At 46.8% G+C, this 15616-nt stretch overlaps 1 protein-coding gene across 2 annotated transcripts in view; it reads right to left on the reverse strand.

Moving 5' to 3' along the window:
* Nucleotides 1–2474: 2474 nt before the first annotated feature.
* Nucleotides 2475–15616, reverse strand: part of VPS13D (vacuolar protein sorting 13 homolog D) — a 265793-nt gene continuing 252651 nt past the window's right edge. For both annotated transcript variants that reach the window (XM_065935730.1, XM_065935729.1), the window contains exons 68-69: nucleotides 7231–7471; nucleotides 2475–5642 (exon numbers count right to left, since the gene is read on the reverse strand). In XM_065935730.1, the coding sequence (XP_065791802.1) occupies nucleotides 5511–5642; nucleotides 7231–7471 (373 nt within the window). In that variant the 3' untranslated portion in view covers nucleotides 2475–5510. The remainder of the gene's footprint in view (nucleotides 5643–7230; nucleotides 7472–15616) is intronic.

The raw sequence follows: 15616 nt of genomic DNA on the forward strand, positions 1-15616 counted from the left end.
CATTGAAAAAGCTTCTAGAGCCTGATGGGTTTGTGGCCTGGGGCTTTCCAGGTGGTAGAATCCGCCTGCCAACACACAGGAGCCCCAAGAGATATGGGTTTGATCCCTGGGTTGGGGAGATCCCCTGGAGAAGGAAATGGCAACCCACTCCAGTATTCTTGCCTGGAGAATCCCAAGGACAGAGGACCCTGGCGGGCTACAGTCCAGGGGGTCACAAGGAGCTGGACACGACTGAGCACAGCACAGCACAAGGGTTTGCGGCCGACTTGCATCGAACTTTTAGAAAACTTGAACTGTATGTTCTATCATAATTGAAGTATTGCAAGCCACAGAAAATGGTGGAGAGTTCTCCTTTTAGGAAGGCAGCACAATTTTAATTCTAAAATCTGATGAAGACTATGGAAAGAGAAACCTACAGACCCTCCTCTCACTATAAAGATGCAAAGACTCAAAATACTAGCAAAAAGAACCATGGAATGTATCAAAAGAATAACAATAACATTATGACCAAATGGGGCTTATTCCAAGAGACTAAGGGTGGTATAATACCAGGAAATCTATCAACACATCCCATTTTTAAAAAATTAAAGGAGAAGAAACAATACTGTCATAATAATAGATGCTACGAAGGGACTTTTGCTATAATTCCACAGCCATTCCTAACTTAAATTCCTACAACAAATGAAAAGATGGTCAAGTTCACTGCTGGTAATTCACTAAAGAATGAGATGTGACTGAGACGCCTTTCAGGCTGGTTAACATTTCTGGTGGGAGTGCCAGGAGAGGGCACTTAGATGGGCCACAGCCCTCCACATCCCCAGCAACAAGTTTGGAAAGCGACGTTGTGTGTATCCATGGAGACCACTGGCTGCTGGGAATCTACTGCCCAGAAATAAAACTAGTGCATAAGCACCTACGTAGGAGGGTGACTCTCGCAGGCTGTTCTTATTGGGCTGTGTGGCCTGAGAATGCAGTGATTGCCCTCCAATATGGGAATCGCTGAGTTCGCACACAACAGTCACACCAATTGTGCTACATTTAAGAGAACAGCAATATACCGACCTCAAGGTAACACTGAGAAGGTGCAGAAAAGTACACGATTTCAACTTCATGAAAACAAATGTTGGGAATGATATATGATCTGTATCTGCCTGCGTTCCATGTCTGTATCTAATCACATGAGCACAGTGAGAACACACATCCATGAGGTTATCCTCATATGCTATAACATAGATATTATGTTTTTGTTTTGCATTTGTATGTTTGCAAACACTTAGAATCTGTTGTTTAAAACTTCCCACAGCAGCAGGCTCCCTTCTTCCTCTTGCTGTTGTTTCAGTCCTCAGTTGTGTCTGACTCTTTGCAGCCCCCTGGACTGTAGGCTGCAAGGTTCCTCTGCCCATGGGGTTCCCCAGGCAAGAATAGTGGAGTGGGTTGCCACTTTCTTCTCCAGGGGAACTTCCCAGGCCAGGGATTGAACCCATGTCTTGCATTGGCAGGTGGTTTCTTCACACTGAGCCACTTGGGAAGCCTCTTCTTTTGGTGTCTACAATTGCTTCTAGGACCCACACACTCCCAGCTGCACATCCATCTCTGGAAGGTGCTGCTCCACTCCATCTGCCTAAACTCTTAAGCTTTGGAGACCCCAGGACTCAGATCAGGATCTCTTTTCCTTGCCCCTCCCACCTTCTGCCCACTCCTTTGAAGATTCCATCCAGGCTCTGCTCACTGGTCACTTGCATGACGACGCTCAGTCTTGCGCTTTTGGCCTGCACTCGTCTCTGGAACTCCAGACTCCAATGCCTGCCCAGCTGCCTTCCTGACCTGTCCAGTAATACCAAGTAGGCACTGTGAAGTGAAGTGAAAGTTGCTCAGTTGCGTCTGACTCTTTGTGACCCCATGGAGTACGCAGTTCATGGACTTCTCCAGGCCAGAATACTGGAATGGGTAGCCTTTCCCTTCTCCAGGGGATCTTCCCAACCCAGAGATTGAACCTAGGTCTCCTGCATTGCAGGTGGATTCTTAGTTGAGCCACAAGGGAAGTCCAAGAATACTGGAGTGGGTAGCCTATCCCTTCTCCAGTGGATCTTCCCAACCCAGGAATCGAACTGGGGTCTCCTGCATTGCAGGCAGATTCTTTACCAACTGAGCTATCAGGGAAGTCCAAGTAGGCACCATGAATGTGACCAAACTGCTTCCTCCTGCAGTCTCCTTCTAGGACATGACACCTTCCATCCTGCCAGGGCCTGGACTGGTTACCTCACAGAGGTGGGGAGAGCACGGTCAGCATGAAGCCTGGCCCGGGAGACAGGAAGTTAGGCAAAGGCCCGAGGTGCACGGCTGCCTGGGAACCGCCTCCCTGGAGTGAGGGAGGGGCTGCGTGTGCTTGTGAACACCATCAGATGTTTGGCATTTGTCACCGGCAACCGTTCTAGAATCTACGGGACAGCAAGAAACCAGAAGGAAACAACATGTTTGGAAGTCAACAGAGCATTTTATTCCACAGGAAGAGAAAGAACGACTTGACATGAACAGATTCTAGAGTCGCAACAGATTGGTGGGTGTGGGGGTGCTCACACAGCGGTGACCCAGAACTTTATTTTGGGTATTTTATAAGCAGCTGCTGTGCTATTCTGAGGCACAGATGAGGCTTATAAACAAAGTGGCCCAGGAGTCGTCCAAACTCTGAGCTGCATCCTCACCACCGGGTGGGCGAGGCACTCAAACTGATGAGAGGCCACGTTTCCATTTCCGGGTTGGCGGTGAGCGGGCCCGGGTGCAGGAAGCACTGACCGGCCAGCCTTTCTGGTGGGCAAACAAAAGCAGCTCTGATCGGGCAGCGATGTAGCTGGATGTGCTGGGTGAGGGCATCAAGGGGACTTTGCTTTCTGCTGGCCTGGTTTCTCCTGATTCAATTTATTTTTCTTCCTGGGAGTGGAACTGGGTAGTTGAGGCAGCAAGAAAATCAGTAGAAAATTATTGTAACGAAGTCTTGGCTATCGCTGGCTAAACACTGATTTTAAAGGAAATGGGGCCTTTAGCAGCCATAGCCGGGGCCTGCTTCCTCTAAAGCTTTGGATGTTTTCTGGGCAAACCAGGAAACTCTCCAGAGCCCCTGAAACCTTACCCCACGCCTGGCATGAGGGCTGAGAGGGCAGAGGGAGTTTGAGAAGCTAAATTGACACCCACCAACCCCAACCTCACCCTGTTTGGTCTTTGGACCCCATTTTAACATCTGCCTCTTCTAAGGCACAATGTCAGAGGAGGTTGTGCAATTAGGAGCTGGGCCACTGTTTCAAGGGTTGATGATATTAGAAGGTGGCCGGGAGGAGGGCATCTGAGAACCCTCTTGGAATCTCTGGGAAGCACCGTTCCAGAGCGCAGCCCTCAACTAACTTCCCACGGGCAGAGGATGCTGGGTGCCACTAGGGCCCAAGGGAAATTTCCTTTATAATCCTAACACCAAGCTCCTCAATCCAACAGAACTTCCAAGTGACTTCATTCCAGAAAGTGACAGAAGAATCACTGATGCAAACAATCAACCCTCTGAGAGTCTCATCCTTAGGAGGTCATGATCTCAGGCAGTGGGTGACTGGTGACAAAAACCACAAGCCACACTTGTGGGGTGCAGGGCAGGAGGCTGTTGAAGAGGACGAGAAACCTGCAGGCGGCGGCACCTGGTGCCAGAATGACCGCCTGGCAAAACCAACCAACCCAACAACCAGAAACACACCTCCTGCAAGAGCCAGGTTTCAACCCTGCTGTCCATGAAGACAGAGTTCAGTGAAGACCATATATAAATCCTGGCACTCAAGACGAGCCTTGAAGACACTGCTTTCCAAAGCACTTAGCACTGAATGAAAGCTCCCTTCCTGTTTCTTTGAATACACACACACCACACACAGACACACAGACACACAAACTACACACACACACAGACACACACCACACACACACCCACACACACACACACACACAGACACACAGACACAGACACAGACACACACACACACCAAGGAGGGGGAAGAAAGACAGATTAGCTTCATTTGTGTCTTAGAAGGATCTGGGTCATGAGTGATAAACCCCTAAACCTTCCACACATCCACTGATCCCCTGGGTCCTTTTAGATCTCAGCTATGTTAGACATGGTGGTAGAGACTGAGTAGATTTATTAAAATAAAAATTTTAAAAATCACAAGTCTAGTCGTTCATTCCAGAGTGAGGCCTACCCCTCCCCAACTTGGTTATTCCATACAGAAAAGAGAAAACCCTGCAAACAAGACCCAGGGAGAAGAGGGCACTCACTCCAAGGCCTTGCCACTGTTTGGAATTTAAAACCAAGGGCAAAAGTTATTTTGGCCAAATCTTGGCCTCAAACTTACAAAAACAGCTTTTTAATACTCAGATTTCATTCCCTTTTCTGATTCTCTCCTTCTCCCTTCTCATCTCAGTGTTACTGTCACCGGGTCCCCAGGGCTGCAGAGCTGGGAGTCTGCCTGCAGCTTTATTAGGAAGAAGAGAGTCCCAGGTCCTTCCCTTCTCACTGCTGCTCAGGAGGGAGAACATTCTTACTGTGGGTTTTGCTATGTTTCTGGACTTTTGATTTGTTACCCAGTTCTGTGGGGTTTTTTTCCCTTCTAAGTTATCAGAGTCTACCAATGTTTCAGACTGGCCTTTATGATAATAACCCAAGAAAAACTTGTAATGCTGGTGTGTGTGCATGTGTGCTAATAGCACACACCTCGAAGTCTGGCAAGACCAGTCAGGAGAGAGCCAGAGATTTAGGCAGATAAAAAATAATCTGTGACACTCTAAGAACCATCTTTAAACTGGGGGAGAAATCAATAAAAGATGCATCTGAGTCAAGGGCCAGCTCTAGATCTGGACACTTCAATTCGCTGCTGCTGCCTGGATGAGCGCAGGTGTCAAAGGTGTCACTCTTGATGTACCCGTCACTTCACCTCAGCCCACCCAACTGTGAATACCCTCGTTTCCTAGACTAAGACATAATATTCTGCAACTTGCAAGAATCCCTCTTCACGGATAGTACCCTGAATTAGACATGTAGAATTAGTGCAATAGAAGATCCAATATAATTTTATATTACTTTACAGTTAACAATCCTTTACACACATTATAGTCCCTGTTCAGAAACGCTTCTATATATTTACAAACACACAGCTGTATATATATCAATATATACATGTTAGCAAAATACAGGGCAATCTAAAAATTAGATTGATCTTGGTATGCTTTCTTTTTTTTTTTTCAAACGTTATTCAACCGATGTCTTTTAAAAATTACCTCCCCATAATCTAAAGCAATTCCTTGCCCCACAAATGAACACAGTTCCATCTGCACCCTCCTCATCAGTATTTACTTCCCCTCTTGATATCATCCCCCAAACCTTATTCTGGTTTCCTCAAATTTAAGCCAAGCCCATGCGCTTCTCTCCTCCTGATTGGTTTGGGGTCTGTCTTTGGGAATGTCCCTCCGGCAGCTGGGGTTTCTCAGGAATCCAGCTCCAACTGCTCTTGGTTTTCATTGAGTCTTAACATCAGTTGCTGTTCATAGTAAAGGCTCTTTGCATAGTTTATTTCTTGTGATAACTTGATAGCGAGGACCTCTGATTTCACATGAACCTGAGGAAAAGGACAGAATGAGTAACTTGCCCCCACAGTGGGAAACCAAACAGAAGCGCAGGACGCAAGCCACTGAAATCCACCCAGGCAGCAGCTCCCAGCCTGACTGTGGATCTGAACAGCATGGGTGTACTTCTAAGATATAGATCCCCGGGGCCCTACTCCTAGTTAATGCCCACTTGAGGTCTGGGGTGGGCCCCAGGGTGACTGTGCATCTGACCCACAATCCCCCAACCTTTGGGACTCCTTGTACTGAGAAACCACTGTGCTCTGAGGTGTGAGGATCAGCTGAGGTGAGAGCAAGTGAGAACAAAGACTTGGGACTCAAATCTAAAGTCTGCTGATGTTCAAAGCACACAAACGCCTTGAGGCCTTTCTTATGGAGCAAGATTGCTTGCCTTGAAAGGCTGAAAGGGCAGCTGGGCAAGGCTCCCCACCTCCAAAAGGAACTTGTGGAAATACTCAGGCTTTTGGGTATTAACTCAGTTAATCTACCGGTCCTAACCTAAGACAATGACCCCAGGGGAGCCCACACAAGCCAAACCAAACCCAAGCACATTCCTGGGCAGGGAGAAGGTCAAGGGAGAGAGGCCCAATCAAGCTGGTTGCGGTTTCTGATCTGCAGAAAGACTGAGATAGGCAGGGCCATTTTGAATGGCATGTCATTCTCGAATGCAGGCTTGAAAATCCTAGCATTCCAGGTGAAAGATGAGCAGAGCTTAACACCTAGGGTTCCTGAAAAGACTCCAAGTGAGAACATGGTCGGAGATGGGGTCCCCTCAAGTGGGCTTCTGCCGAGCTCTGAGCAGAAGCAGTGACCTGGTCCAGGCCACCAGCTCTGGTGCCTTGCAGGCACATGGCTTTGAACCCCAGCTCCTTGTGGTGTTGGCCAGATAACCCTGAGCAAGTCACCTGTCATCACCAAGCCTCCTTACCAGTCAAGTGGGGAAAATAACAGTACAACATTAAATAATCTATAAGAATCCAGCCTGGCACTCAGAATCCAGTCTGACACATAGTAAGCCATTAATGAATGTTGGTTATTAACAGGTTATTAACTGCTATAACAATATCTTATAGCCTTTGGAGGCAAAGTGTAAATTTTGTCTATAAATATTTATTGAGCTTTTACCCTGGGTAGGGGCCTATGCTTCATATTGCTTCTTGGTGCAGGAAAAAAGTTAGCCTCCAATTATTCTAGAGGGGAAATTAGGAAGTAGCCAGCATGTGCTCTGATATCTTAGATCCGATGCACTGAAGAGGCCCATTTTAGGAATAAAACAGCCGCATGCATCATATCAGCTGGTCCTCACAGCTGCTCAGAGGCAGGAATCCTACCTACACTGTAAGGAGGGGAAACCAGGGCTCAGGTGTTGAACAGCCTGCCTAGGGACAGCAGCGGTGAAGCTGGGAGGGCAGCACCAACCCATCCACCACACTGAGCACCTTCTGTCTGTGGGAGTAAGAAGCAGGACCCCTGGGGATTCACAGCAGCCAGGCCTAAGCCTCATATGCTGCAACGCCTTTCCACTGAGAAGCATCAGCAGGGCAGTGGCGGGCCTGGGAGACGGGTCAGGTGTGCACTCACCATGGGCTTCTGGTGAGAAGGGCCCGGGATGGACACGCCGCTGCTCGTGTTCACAGCCTTCTTGGTGACCTGCACGTACACTTTCCCGTGGTCTTTGGAGACGAGGCAGTGGTAGAGATCGTCATATTTGACCTCCAGGAAAATGGCCTCTCGGTCGACATAGTCTCCGCTTCTCAGGAAGTAGACGGCTTTGGAGGAGATGAGCACGCAGTAGCTGTCGATGTTCTCCACGGCGATGAAGCTGTGGAGGGAGGGGGGAGTGAGGAGGGCACGCAGGACTTCGGGGCTGCTGCTCAAGGCAGGGCTGAGGCTCCATGTGGGCCCTGGTTTCTGGGGACCGATCTTACAGCCAGGCTCCCTCGCTCACTGCCTCACGGGCGGGTGGCTCACCCACTCTGAGCCCCTGTTTCCTTGTCTGTCAGTTAGGAATAAAAGTGGCATTGGCCTCTCAGGGCTGCTGCGAGGCTGGCATGCATAGCACAGGGGGGCTCGATAAATAGGACCGACCATTATCAATGAGAGAAAACAGTTTTATGGCCTTTTCATAGGACGAGGCTTGGAGGAAACCATAACAGTGCTTTGTTGGGCAAAAGAGAGGAAGAAAACACAATGCTTTGAAAGGTCCATTGATGAAGTAGCAGCTGAGAAGCTTCGCTGTGAAGGCAGGGTGGGGGAGGGGCGGGGGTGATGGAGGTGGAAGTGGGGAGGGGGATTAAATGGGTCACCTAACTGGACGTGTGAGAGGATGCCATGCCTTCTCTATCTGCACATCTACGCCTACTTCTTTTTTGTCATGGTTTTAATAAGAGGTCACTCGGTCTCAGCTCAACACCTTGAGGGACAGGGGACTGACTGGTGAAGCCACCGCCGCATTCTCAGAGCTCCACGAGTTGTTAGGAAGTGTGCATTCTCAGGGAAAGCTATAATCCTGATTTTCATAACTCTCAAGTCATCAATTCTAGAGGTTTCGGGGTCACTCAGGAAAAAAATAAAAGAAATCTCTTCTTCCCCGGAGCCGCGGATTTAAAGTGGGAATTTATGCGCGTCAAAGCTCTCAGCTGGGCTACAATGAAGAGCAGTGACCCTTGGAAACGGCTGTGACAGCCCTCCCAGGCCTGGCTGCCTCCGCCGCCTCTTGTGACAGCCTTCCACAATGGAGCGGCCACTTCGGGGGACAGGGAAAGACGGCAGGAATACTAAGAGCTGACGACAGGCTGGCTGTCAGGCCCTGGCCCCCTGGGACCCGAAGTCCTGAGAGGAATCGCCACATCGCAGTTGCTCGGAGCCACAGCTCCCCTGGAACGACTCGGGACTGGGTCCCAGGATGGCTTTGTTCTGGGGTCAGCGGTCGCCAAACTCTGATGGGACAGAGCAGGCCTGCCCGCAGCTGGACAGGCTGGTTCTCTCTCCACCCCAAGTTGGCTCTAGGCCCGCGCTCACCTCTGGGCTCAGAGAGTCCCCGACTCTGAACACACCTCATCCCTCATCCCTTCTACCTCCTCCTCAAGTCTGAGGATTCACGAGTTCTAACTTCTCTCTGAAGCTTCCCCAGAAACGCTCAACCCCACCCCCACTTTTGAATGCTTCCTTGCTTACCTTCAAGAGCACTGCTGAGCACTGGTTTGTTCTCACTGTGTGTCCTGGATAAGTACTCAGCTCTCTGGCTGAGCTGATGTACTCTTAAAGTCCAGCCCCCAACCCCCGCCCATGTCTCCCTGAGCACCCACCACTGAGTCGGCCACCCCCTTAGCACTCACTAAAATTCTGCCTGGTTCCAGCTGCCATTTTAATTATAGCCTCACATGACAAAAAAATTGGGGTTTATTGTTCTATTCTGACTGGTTGGCAATGCCAAGAATGTAGACTTGTAAAGTCTGAATGCCAAAAGGAGAAACACCCAGCAGCTTTTGGTGTTCAGGCCACTCGGCAGAGAATTTCCCACATCCCAGCTCGGATGGAGTCCAGGGGGCAGCAGCACTACTTAAAGAGGCCGAGTGAAATCTCAGATAGCTGGCCCAGCGGGAGACAAGGTGAGAGAGAGAGACAGACAGAGGTGAGAAAGGCTTCCTGACACAGAAAGGGAGGACTGGGGGCCGGCTGGAACTTGCCAGGAAACTAGCCTAAAAACCGAAAACGGCCCAGGGCTTCTGAGCACAGGTGGGCCGGGCACGTGGTGACTGAGGCTGTAACAGGTTCTCAGGGGAGCTCCCCAGAGCCAGCCACCATGATTAGGGCGAGGGCAGGATGGGCATTAAAAATCCAGTTGAGGACTGTTCTCTTTCCTCGGGTCCAGCATAGGAGGCAGAGCTGCTGTCCCATTGTCCGCGCCTCCCCTCTCCCATTTGGTGCCTGCTGATGCTGACATTTACGCATAGCCTCTAAGAGGGCTGAGGTCTTTCCATCGGGGCAGCTGCTCTGATACCCCTCACCTGGGTGGCTGACATTATTAGAGCCCTTTCCATAGTGGACCTCTTTAAAACAGACTCCCTTCTAAGAGGTCACAGATGGTGCAAGTCTTCTGTCCAGCCAGCATGACTTCTGGGTGGAAGGGAGGAGGAAGGGTGGCTCTGAGCTGGGATGCCTGACTCAGAGCCACCCCACTCGGCAGAGGGGACACATGCTGAGCGGGCAGGGAGACCCACTGGGTGGGGCAGCTCCAGCAGGGCCAGCTGCTGTCTTTGTGGCTCAGTTTCTTCATCTGAGAGAGATGATGCTACCCACCAGCTTCCACCACAAAGTCAGTAAATCCATGACAAAAATTCAACATCAAAAGAATTCATGTCCATTAGAGAAATGTGAGGGGAGGGGAACGGTTTGTAAATCCACACATCTCTCTCTTTTGTGAGCCCAGGAGCCCATTCATACCCTGAAGTTAATACAGACAGTAAGTTCTGGACATTTACATGACATGTTCTAGTCGTTTCAAACCAAAAGCAGATTGGAGCCAAGGGTATAACTGAGAGGAGGGGAGAGGGAGACAGTGGGGACTCAGCTGGAGCGCCAGGGTCACAGCCCTCGGTCTGAGCAAGAACCTGGACACCGACTTAGCCAACAGCCACCTCTCCCTCCATTTTCCTCTCAACGCTTCCCTGGAACTTTCACAACCAACGACTAACGCTTTGGGTTTCATCATAATAGCATACATTAAAACACACACAAAATCTAGAAACCACAACAAAGAACAATTAAAACTGAGCTCCAGATTATGGGTCCCCTCCTGTAAGGGAGACCAACCCCAAATTTGTCACGGAGAGAGAGGAACCAAAACTCAATGGGCCAAGAGAAGCTGAACCCATGAGTGCTCCCAGCACTTCTCATCCCATCCTCCGCCTGTCACTTTGTTGTCATAGCATGGCATGCCCCTCCCTGCCTGGCTGTCCCCTGCAGAAGGCCTGAACTCCTTCCTTTTGTGTCACTCGAGAGGCGAAGGCCTCACACAAGCCAAGTCTAGACCACCCCCACTCTCCTTGCATCACGCAGGCTGCTCTCGGCCCACGAATGGATGACCATTACAAACCATTGTGGGATGACGTGGGAAGGAAAGCCATGTGGCCTCAGGTGGACCCTGAGTGTGTCCTTCTACCCACTGACCTGTTATTAACTCAGAAGGAGGAAGGGTGAAAAACTGTGACCAGAGACACACAGCCTCTGGGTAAGCCACACCCTTCAAATACGGAGAACCAGAGAAGACCTCTGGTGCTCTGTGGACGCTAGGAATGATTCTATAAAAAAAAAAATCAGGATCTTTAGACTTTGGTTAAAAGTTTCACTTATAACTCTCCCTAAAGGAGAGAAAGAGGATGTTTTGACCTTGGGACCAACTTCAGAAAGTTTCTTCTCAGAGAAAGGAAGGCTATGACATGTGGCTTACACCACTCTCCAAGATGATGGGTTCTAATAGTGGGCGAGCCTGGCAAGGTTCAACGCTGCAGAAGCAGCTCCGCTACGATGAACAGTATCCCAGACCACAAATACCAAAGTCGCTGTCCACAACGGCTTCAGCCCTCTCGCTCTGTGGCAGGTAGTGATGTTGTTTCCAAGTACGAAGGCCAGTGTGCCATAGGGACCGGCCGATCCTCGGTGACAGCTGGCTCTGCCTGTCACCAGCCACAAGGCTTGGCTCAGAGCTGTCTACTGTCATGTGTAGAGTGAGGATCACCATACCTCCTCTGAGGGGCCACCGTGATGACTAGAATCAATCTACATGCACAACCAGGGTGGCTGTTGTTATTTCTTTCTTCCATTGACAACAGATGCCAAGTTATCCCGATCCTGTGGAGAAGGTCTCATTGCGAGTCTACAAGTCCTTACTTCGGCAGGTTGGAGAAATGTGTGTCCCTCTAAGAGGCCACAGGGAAAAAGGTTCACGACCAACTGATTGCTCCTTATGGAGAGAGAAATTTGCCAGTTGACTCAATTACCTTTTTCAACTGATTTTCTTTCTTTTGTTCCCCCACTCTCTTGGGGTTTTGTTTGTTTTTGTTTTATCAACTCTGTTAATATTTATATATCTGTATATTCCACACTTTATAGTCATTTCACAATCAGAAGAGTTGGGAGCTGTCTTATTCCAGGAGTGTCAATGATTATTGACAGATTATTTCCTGGTTTAGAAAATCCAAGCAATGAATTCTATCCCACTCCTCAAAATGTCTGATCTTTTTATTTTTGCTTTGAGATTGCATTTATTACTTTATGGTTTTCATTTATAATTATATGCTGTTAAATTAAATTATACTATTTATAAGAATTATAAATTATACTGTTATAATAATTATACTGTTTATAAGAATAAACAGTATAACCTGTGCTCAGATAAAAAAAGTTCTACCTTCTATTTCTATATGCAGTTTCTTAAGAAGGGTGTATATATCAAATATCACAGTATGCATACAAAGGGGGCAAGAAAGAATTTTATTCTTGATTTTTTCTGTACTCTTTGAATTTCCTAATAACTGTGTACATGAGTTTATTTCATCAAAAAGAGAAAGGATTAATTTGGCCAGTGGGTTTATAGGCTATTTTTGTTTTCCTTTTTATACTTTCTTGAATTAAAAGAAAAAAAAAATCTCAATAAAGATTAAAAAAAAAAAAGAGGAGGAGCAGACAAACAGATAGAATTGAGTGCACAACCCAAAGGGACAAGGGTGTAGCCTGACTCGATTGAGATCAAGTGACCCAGCGACACAGGGAGAGCCTTCAAGATGCTGCCTAGACTCAAGGGGCCTGCTGTGCGTGACTTTCAAGCTTCCCCCAAAGACAAGCGCCACCTTCAAGGTCACATACAGGAACCCTGTCATTTGGAGCCACTTCCCAGGTCCAGCTGCCCTTTGAGGATGCTTAGTTGTTGCTTTCAATTCATTCCTTTTCCTCTTCTCTGTAAATAAACCCATGTATTTCTCTAAAGGATAAGGACTCTTTTTGTTAGCACAGTAACAATACTAAAAAATAAAGAATAATTTTGAATAATTAAAAATGTCAAACATCTAGAAAGGCTCCTAATTTCTAATTAGAACAGGAGCTCTTAACATTTATGGAACACACATGTTGTGTTGTGCTCAATCATGTCCAGCTCTCTGCGACCCACGGACTGCAAGCCCACCGGGCTCCTCTGTCCAGGAATGGGTTTTTCCAGGCAAGAATAATTAGAGTGGGTTGCCATTTCCTTCTCCAGGGGATCCTCCCGACCCAGGGATGGAACCTATGTCTCCTGCATTGGCAGGCGGATTCTTTACCTCTGCACAACCTACTGACACTCAAATAATTAATAATTTTGAATAATTAAAAATTTCAAACATTTAGAAAGGCTCCTAATCAGAACAGGAGTTCTTAACATTTCTGGATCATGGTCCCTCCTCTCCCCTTGTTGGCATTGTGGGGAGGACCACAATTCCTTTCTAAGGATAATGTTGATTTTAAATGCATAAAATAAAATGCTTAGGATTACAAAGGAAATCAAATATATTTAAGTATATCTATCAAAATATTAAAACTGAGATAGAGAACTTAAAATCTTCCTTCTTTAAAGCACTGAATAATATCTTTTAAAAAAAACCTCACAAACATTATTTCCTAAAACTACATTTAAAAAAATATAATCAAGTTGTCAAATAAACTCAAGAAAACAGCATGTGAGGACAGCTACTCAGCTTTTGGAAAAGGTAAAGAACTACCCTAGTGCTTACATTGCTAGTATGTAATCTGGTCTGTGATGGTGTATTGGAAATAGGTACTTTTTTCTTCTTCTTTTAATGAAAATGAGGTGTCTGGCTACATACTAGACACCAGTTGCAGAAAAAATTAATGTAATCTGATAGAACAAATTTCCCTTTACCATCATTTTAACCCAGAATACTATTTAAGAAACAAAATTAAGAAAAATGGAAAGTGATGGCAATTTTGCAACATATCAGAGTTAATACTGGATTCATTAGAAACTCAAGCCTTTACAGTGTACCAGACCTTAAATCATATGTCAGCAACTATCCTTTTAATACTAATTAATTGAATAAAATAAAAAATTAAATGCAACTTGATCTGGGAGAACAAAGTTGAAGTAACCACAGCACTGTGGACTCTGTGGGGTTTTCACGGCATCGGGAAGTAATTACACAATATTTTCCAGAAGTGAAACAGTGAGTCTAACTGGAAAAAAATGTGGAAATATTTAGTTAGAACAGTAGAGCAAGGTATTAAAGATCCTTTTAAGGGGTTAACTCTGGAGGAAAATATGCAAATAATTAGGTCTTTAAGCATGTTTTTAATTAGGATTCTAGGATAAAAGTCAGAAGTATATTATGGCGCTCCTGAACTTTTCTTGAAAACCCCTTTCTTGCAAAGTGATGCCTCCAACATGAAGACCCAGCCTGACCACTGAGGACACTTCAGAGAAATATGTGCCAGGTTTCCTGATGACTTCTGCCTTGTACACTGCAGAAGACTACAGTCACATGGCTCCTCCAGCATGCATGGGCAAGATTTAACACAAACTGGGGTAGCAACACATGGTTTTCATCTGAAGAGTCAGAAGTCATTCATGCCAACATCTTCTCTGAGTTCTTATGAATTCCAAGAGTTTCATGAAATCTGTTTTACTGACTTCATTTTGATTCTGGCTTCCAGTTTTCCATGGCTCTGTACTCAATGCTTGTATTTCACTGGGAGCAATCCTGTGTTAGCCATGCTACACAATTTCTCCTTATGTTTCTGGCATATATCATTGTATTGAAAATGAATTTCATGAGGTCCAAACATGGTTTGACTTGAGGAAGGGTGAGCGAATGTGAAAGTTGCTCAGTCGTGTCTGACTCTTTGCGATCCCATGGACTATACAGTCCATAGAATTTTCTAGACCAGAGTACTAGAGTGGGTAGACTTTCCCTTCTCCAGAGGATCTTCCCAACCCAGGGACCGAACCCAGGTCTCCCACATTGCAGGTGGATTCTTTGCCAGCCGAGCCACAAGAGAAGCCCAAAAATACTGGAATGGGTAGCCTATCCCTTCTCCAGCGGATCTTCCTGACCCAGGAATTGAACCAGGGTCTCCTGCATTGTAGGCAGATTCTTTATCAATTGAGCTATCAGGGAAGCCCAAGGAAGGGTGAGTGAGAGATAAAATTAAAAGCACAATGTACAATAACCATCCAACTCTCATTCATTCAGCAAATATCTGTTGAGTGCCTAATATGTGCCATCTATTGTTCCATGTACTGAGGATTCTTCAGTGAATGGATCAGATAGAAACTGAGGCCCTCACGGGGTGACCATGCTAGTAGACTCTGCACCATGTCTCACTAGACCTGAGGAATGACTCTCTGAGCCTCCAATCCAAAAGTCAAAAGTTCCATCAGGAAAGTGTAAAAAGGGCAGGGATGGCACCAGATCGTCACCCAAGGAGGACAGGAATATAAAGTCATTTCTGGAGTGAAACATGGGGGATTTTGGCTATTGGCATGATGGCCAGAGCTGAGGCTCGACTAAAAGAGTAGAGAGACATATGCTATGGACAGAATTATGTCCCCACCAAGTTCCCATGTTGACGACCTCACCCCAGTGTGACTGACTGTATGGAGCATGGAAAGAATAAAGGTTAAATGAGGTCATAAGGCCCAGCAATTCTACTGCGGGCATACACCCCAAGGAAACCAAAATTGAAGGAGACACATGTACCCCAATGTTCATAGTAGCACTATTTACAATAGCCAGGACATGGAAGCAACCTAGATGTTCATCAGCAGATGAATGGATAAGGAAGTTATGGCACATATACACAGTGGAATATTACTCAGTCATAAAAAGGAACACATTTGAGTCAGTTCTAATGAGGCAGATAAAAATGGAGCTTATTACACAGTGAAGTAAGTAAAAAAGAGAAAGACAAATACTGT

This window comes from Muntiacus reevesi, chromosome 5, assembly GCF_963930625.1.
Source record: "Muntiacus reevesi chromosome 5, mMunRee1.1, whole genome shotgun sequence".
In the NCBI taxonomy this organism is placed as follows: Eukaryota; Metazoa; Chordata; class Mammalia; order Artiodactyla; family Cervidae; genus Muntiacus; species Muntiacus reevesi.